General features: G+C 56.1%; 1 protein-coding gene across 1 annotated transcript; it reads right to left on the bottom strand.

The window, feature by feature from the left end:
• Positions 1-508: 508 nt before the first annotated feature.
• SMIM38 (small integral membrane protein 38) lies at positions 509-5,518 on the bottom strand. Its single transcript, XM_045775923.2, has one exon. The coding sequence runs from the start codon at positions 5,084-5,086 to the stop codon at positions 4,931-4,933; it is 156 nt and encodes a 51-aa protein (XP_045631879.1). The 5' UTR covers positions 5,087-5,518; the 3' UTR covers positions 509-4,930.
• Positions 5,519-6,909: the final 1,391 nt, after the last annotated feature.

Raw genomic sequence — 6,909 nt, 5'->3', positions numbered from 1 at the left:
AAAGACCAGAACTCTCTTTGGATAGTTTAATTCATTACTACCCAGAACTTCCTACAAACAGGATGACTAAGCATCCCCGTGCACCCAAGATGCTCCTGATTTTAGCACTGCAGGTGTGTCACAGGGAACCCCCAATCCCAAGCACATCTCTCAGTCCCGTGACAATTAGCCACCCTACATGGGAGCACCCACCACCCTCCCAAAAACGGTAGTGGCTTTGCTCTGTGCGGTCTTGGCTAAGCTGCAGGGACATCTGCCAGAGCGCATGGCCCCGAAGGCCGCTCTGGAAGAGCCTTTGGTGTCAGTGCTCAGAAGGTCCGAGTGGGGTGCCAGGCTCCTCCTGCAGGTCACCGGGGCATCAGAGTGGGAAGTGAGACAGATGGGGTCAGGTCTGTCCTGGAGGGTCAGGTGTGACCCTCTCTGCCCCTGCCACTTTTTTCCCCCACCAGCCCCCTCACTCCCAGGGTCTCCCATCTGAGGGAAATCTGCAGCATTCCAAGTGCACCCCAAAACCTACAGAAGGGAACAACTCGACCTTCCAAGCATTAGACATATGGCTCATGAAGTTTGCTCCCAGGTGCTCTGCTCTTCACATTGGTCTTATAAATGGGGTCTTTTGTGTGGAGCATCCCTGTATAGACCGCCTGCCGTGTGCGGTTTCTCCATGGCGACCTGGGGCCGCCCACTTCCCCGAATCGTTAACCATTTGCATTCATTCTGAGGGGATGCTCTTCCGTTTTTCCAAAGATGCCATCCATCTCTCGGTGACTAATGTGAGGGTGTCCTTCTCCTCCCCAGTACCCCTACCTCTCTGTACTTGCTTTCTCTTTCCCAGTCGTTCAGGCTATGCCTCACCCCAGAACCCCACTCAGCAGCTGTGAGCACCTTCCTCTCCACTCCGGGGTTTGACGGCGACGTCCCTACCTGTCATGATGCTACCTTCCCTGTTCAGAGAGAACTACCTTTTCAGGTTAAAAACGTATCAACATGGTATCTATTTCTTCTGTTTTACGATGCGTTTTATTGAGATCAGATGTGAATTTTATCCAAATATCTTTGGAAATGAGTCTAAGGAAATTATGAAATTATTTTTCTCTTTGGAGCTATTACAATGGGAAATAATACTAACTGATTTTCTAGTATCAGCCATCCTTGCATTTCTGGAATCCACTCTGCTTGGTCGTGATGTTTTATCCCTCTGATGCGATGCTTAATTCAGTGAGTCCAAATTTTTGCATCAATATTTCTAAGTGACGTCGCCATGCATTTCTTCCCTCCATGCTGTCTGGTGGATGTGGGTATCAATGAGATGCTCGCTCCGTAAAAAGAATTGGGAATTTTCCTTCTTATACGAGCTAGAGCAGTGTAAATAGTGTTGAGTACTTGGTGTGGTAGGGGGTCCTCCTTCGAAGCGTTTCTGGGCCTTCTTGTCTTAAAGCAGGTGTTGTGTGCGGTCTCAGCGTCCCAATCACCGGGCTTGTGGTTAGACTGGCCCCCGTGGTGCTTGTTGTCACTGGAAGATACTCTTCAGCAGCAACCATCCGGAAACTTTGAAAATGTTAGTATTTTATTTAACCGGAATGTGTCCAAAATATTATCATTTCGATGCGTGATCAATATAAAACCATTATTAGTGAGATTATACAATATTTTTCTGTACCAAGCCTTCAAAATCTGGTGTGTATCGTACATTGACACTATATCTTAATCTGCATCTGCCACATTTGTTGTCCTTAATAACCATCTGCCTAGTGCGGAGCTGATATCTATTTCCAGGTCTCTCTGCCCACTTCTGAGCTCCCAGCCTGCAAGCCACGGGAGGGCAGGCACCGTTTTATACATTGTATCCATGCTGCCTCTCACATTGTGAGTGCTGCACTCTGATGCCCACCAAGTTGAGGACTACATCTCGCCCTCCAGTTATCCATCGGCTAGCCGTCACTACCCTTCACTTACCCATCAGCTGTTCACTGTCTACCATCCATGTGCTAGGGGTCTATGCCTGTTGTTACCCGCTGTGGACAAACGAGCATCTCCCTGCATCTCTCAGAGGGAATATGTCTGTTTCAGCCTCAGACTTTCTTACTGGAACAAATTCTTAAGAGGCTGAAGAAGCCAGCCTAATTCTACGTTGGAGCTGCAAAAGACAGCTGAGCTCAGCTGTTATCCCTGAAGAGCAGACAAGGGCAAAGCTGGTACATAAGGGGCCCACAAAAGTCACCCAAATACCCAAAACGGTGTCCCAAATAAAGACAAAGAATGCCAAGGACCAGTGACAGAGATCACTAGTTGCCTACCTCATATCCATTTAGCCTTCCTTTATAACAGGAACCTGACACTCTCTAGGGTGGCCGTGAGCCCCACTAACAAGCTCCATTTCTCAGCCTCCTCTGCATCTAAGAAGGCCAGGCGACATGCTTCTAGTTTGGGACATGCACAACCAAGGGTTTCACCTATCAGGGGACTGCCTCTCCCTCCTCTAGCACCCTTTTTTCTGTTCCTGCCTGGAACTCACTCAGGATGTCTGGAGTAGCAGCAGCCTTCTTGTGACTGTGAAGACCAAAGCTACATGTGAAGGATGGCAGAACAGAAATACGGGTCTAAGTCCTTGATAATGTCATGGAACTGCCATAGCACGGCCCGGGAATGACAAAGGCCAGACTTTTTGTGACATGAAAAGAGAAAGATGAAGGGCAGGGGGAGCTTCCTGTTTAAGTCTCTGTTGACTTGTCTGTCACTTGGCGCTGGATCAGTGGCTGCCTGATACCAGGCCAGGGCACATCCTCTCCCTCACTCAGACTCCATGGCTTGAGGGCTCGTTCTGAGCCAGGCATGCGTCGTGAGGCTGTAGATGGATGGCTGGTGCGTGGGTGCAGAGGCCTGCACGCATCAGAATTTTGTCAGTTGTGAATAAAGAAACCAATGTAAACTGGCTAAAGAGGAAAAAAAAAATATATATATATATATTGACTAGTGTAAGTGGGAAGGGGCTCAAATAACACTGGCAGAATCTGGTCTTCTTCGGGGGTCCTGTGTGGGCAGCAGCTTCCTGCTTCTGTCCTCTCTGCCAGACACCCCCAATGGAAGGGGTTGCAGCGAGAGCCCCAGAACTCTGGCCCACTGGGCCAAATGGTGAAGCTCAAGCTTGTGTGGGTGCCATCCGTGCACCCACGTGCACTCGCGGGCGGCAGGCAGCTTACAGGCAGGTCAGCCACTGGAAACACGTTAGCGTGTTGTGTGAACTGACTTTTCCTCCATCAGAGTCGGGGTGGGCACTGCTGTGCCCGAGAGGGAGGGGTCTCCCAGGACATGGAACTTTCAGTTTTAAAACTGGGGCAGCCCGAGGCAAACCAGGATGGCTGGCCACCTTGGTATGTGATCGTGGCAACCACTGTGATTCTTCTTAAAGAGGTCGGTAAAATCACACGTGATCATTTTAAAGAGAACTGAACATTTTCCTTAAGAACAATGAGAACACCTCCTCCCCTAATCCTGTAATCAGGTTCTTGACACGGAGAGGATGCGGGTTCTGCTGGGCCACTGGCCAATACAACCGCCCCAAAGGACAGCCGCCCCCAGCCCTGGGATGAATCCATGCATGGTAACCCCACCCTGTGCAGACTTCCCAGACCGTCACCCGTAAGAAAAGAACCTCACCTGTAAACCGTCCTCCAAGACACCCCACCATCAACAGTCTCTCCTGTTGGTCAGTCCCGCCCCCAGATGGTCACTGCTTCGGCTGACCGGCTCCCCAGTCCATGCAGTTGTCTCGAGCACGGCAGGCCCTTCAGGAGCAAGGCAAGATCTTCACGGTGTCAGTGAGCTCATCAGGTCCCACCGCATCCCTGGCTCAGGCCCGTGATCCCTCTGCCAGGATGCCGCAAGGCGAGGAGGGCGGCTCCTGGCCAGGGCTTCCTGAGTCTGCTCGTCCAGCTCAGTGACACAGGCTCCTCGCCTCTGCTCTGACAGAAGTCCCCAGTCCTTGTGGGAAGGCACAGTGCAATCAGGCCCCAGCCTCCCAGGGACATCTAGTCCCTGCCCATGCTTCTTGGTCTGGGGGCTTGGCCATCATGGTTGCTAAAATCTGCAGGGCGATTAGAACCTGCCAGCAGGCTGAGAAGGCGTGAGGGGGAGGCGGGCGGCAGGGAGGCCAGGTTCGGGGCTTGCGTCAGGTTCCCGCCTGTCAGCCTCTGGAGGCGCAGCTTGGCCACACACTCGAAAGCACAAAGGAAGGGAGGGCCCTGGGTTCCTGGCTTCTCTTCTCCATTGTCCTCTACATGTCCAGCAGTGTGCAGAATACGGGGGACTTGCCACCCCACCTCCTTATTCCACCCTCCTCATACCCTTCTGAGGGAGGCAGGGGTTATTGTGCCCATTTTAGAGATGGAGAAAGAGAGTTTATCCACAGTCAACCAGAGCTGGGCTCGGGCTCAGGTGTCACAAGTCTGACCTGAGACCCTCCAGGGTCCGCTTCAGGGAAAACCAAGGCAGTGGCAGCTTCTGGTGGCAGGGATGGCTTATGATGTGACCACATCTGTCCTTCCCTCCCTCCCCCAAGCCTCCGGCTCATCCCCACCTCATCCTGCAAACATATTTATAAAGAACTGGAGGCAGAGAGAGTCTTAAAGCAAGACCCACCCTCACAATCATTCACTCCAACAGCAGACCCCAGAACCTGGGGACACACAGGCAGTGGTGGCCCCTCTGTCCTGACGTGGGACATGGGCCATCACCAGGACAGCCCTGATCAGTCTGGGTGGGACACGGTCCATCTCTGCCTTATGGGTGGGATACAGGAGTGATTTGCCGGCCCTGCCCCACCCTCCCACACACCCTCAGCCTCAGGACAGGGCTCCTCTGGGACAGCATCCTCCTGGAGGGGAAGACCTGCCCATGCGGGCCACTCAGAGTCCGCAGGCCATCAGGGGCCCTAGTCCTCCTTGGGTTTGCGGGGCTGCCGCCGGGCCAGTTTAAAATCAATGTAGGTGCCCAGGCAGGACCACAGAAGGAAGCGCGCCAGCAGGATGATGACCAGCAGGACCATGAGTGGGTCGGAGCCCAGGCTTCCCCCGAACCAGGAGGCCATGCCGAGGCCGTGCGTGGGGCGCAGGGCCCAGCCTTGGGGGGCAGGCCCCCCGCTCTGCAGAGGGTCCGCTGGGCGGCGGGAGGCCCGGGCGTCGCACCGACTCCAGCCGGCTCCCCCGGGGGCGGCCGGGCCTGCCTCGGTCCAGTCCCAGGCCTCCCTGGCGGGTGAGAGGCCGGATGGCGAGGCTAGCGGCCTCCCCGGTCGAGAGGCCCGGGCGCCATTCACGCCGCGCGCCGCCCAGGGCCCGACAATGGTCGCATTGTGGAACGGCCGGGGCGGGAGGCCGAGAGCGCCCCCCTCTCCGCCGGCGCCCCGCTCGCCAGCGCTGACGTCACCTCCCCGCGGCTCCGGCGGCAGCTGCGGGGCGAGGCCGGCCACCTTCTCCGGCGCTTTCAGCCGCCCACGCCCGCGCTTCCGGCGCGCACACAATCGGGCCCTTTCTCTGCCCAATTAGCTATCACTCGGCGGCGGCGGGGCAGGGCTGGGGCGGGCGGGAAGGAGGGGGCGCGCGGGGAGAGGGAGGCCCGCGCCCGGGGAGACCTGCGCGCTCACCAGCAGGCCCGGCTCCGCGGGGTCCCCGCTCGCCCTCGCGGTGACCCTCGGCCTCCGGCGGCTCCCACCCCAGGCTCGCAGGCGACACGGGGCTGGCCGCCACCTCTCCGCGCACAGACCCCTCACGGGAAAGCGACACAGATGGCTGTGATCGAATCCGAAGGGCCGCGCGTGCGGATCCAGGGAGCAGCGTGGGCGCGGACTGGGGGTCGCTGACTGCCCCCCTGCCTCCGGAGAGGACGTCCTCAGAAATGTCCCCACACCGTTTCTGAAACGACAGCATCCGCCAGCCCTTCTCAGGCTGCCACACGCACGCTCACACACGCACAGACACACACCTCCACCTCTGGCCTTTCCCAGCCAAGCTTTCCGCGGAGAACAGACAGTCTGGTGACCTCCTCCAACTCCCACCCTATGGCCTCATAACACAAAGGGGCCCCAGGGACAGACAGGGAGGAGCCAAGGTCTCCGAAAGCCTGGCCCTGGGGATCCAAGCACGTCCTCACCTGGGAAACGGTCCAGCCGCGGGTACCTCATGAGAAAGAAGGCTCAGGGACCTCCAGGACTGCGGGCCACCTGAAGCCAGTTCCTGAGTTTCTTCTTCACCTACAAAAGGAGAATGTGCTCCTGCTCAGCCTTTCCAGAAGGTTCTATCTAAGGACTAAATGCAAAGGCTTTGACAAAGAATACAACCTAAGATGGGCAGAGGGGTAGGGGGAGCACTGGCTTGTGGTTTTCATAATGATAATCCCCGCAAACATGTGCCAGGCACTCACCGTGGGCCAGACCCGCAATGAGCCGCACTGGCACCCCTCCCTCAGCATTCACCCCTGCAAGCTCAGATATCACCCCGCCTGAAAGTGCACCATGCCCTTCTTTGCTCTCTGGGTGGCAAATGCCTTTTTCTGCCTCTGTCCACAGAGAGAGCCACCAGCCAGTGGATCTGGCCAGGTGACCCAGCACATTTGCTGACCATGACTCCTAGAGGTGACCTTAAGCTCTGGGCTTATATGCCTTGTGCAGGGGTTTGAAGATCACTTCAAACTTACATGAGAACTTAGCCGGAGCCCGACCTGGAAGCAGTAATCACATGGAGCATTCTCAAAGATGCGGCTCCTTGATAAGGGTTTCCAGAGGGTTGCAGGAAAATCCTCAGTCTCGGGCAGGAGTTGCCTTCCCGGACACACGCATCTGTATCTGGAGCGAGGTCCCAGGGGAAAGCAGCCATGAACTTGGGGAGGGAAAAGAGGCTGGTTCCTTCACTTACCTGC

Source organism: Ursus americanus, chromosome 24 (genome assembly GCF_024610735.1).
Source record: "Ursus americanus isolate L20-20 chromosome 24, mUrsAme1.1.p, whole genome shotgun sequence".
Lineage (NCBI taxonomy): Eukaryota > Metazoa > Chordata > Mammalia > Carnivora > Ursidae > Ursus > Ursus americanus.
This window is presented reverse-complemented; position numbering and strand designations above follow the sequence as displayed.

Bases quoted from the DNA above. Each gene is read 5' to 3' on its own strand.
- SMIM38 (XM_045775923.2), bottom strand. From the start codon at position 5,086: ATGGCCTCCTGGTTCGGGGGAAGCCTGGGCTCCGACCCACTCATGGTC.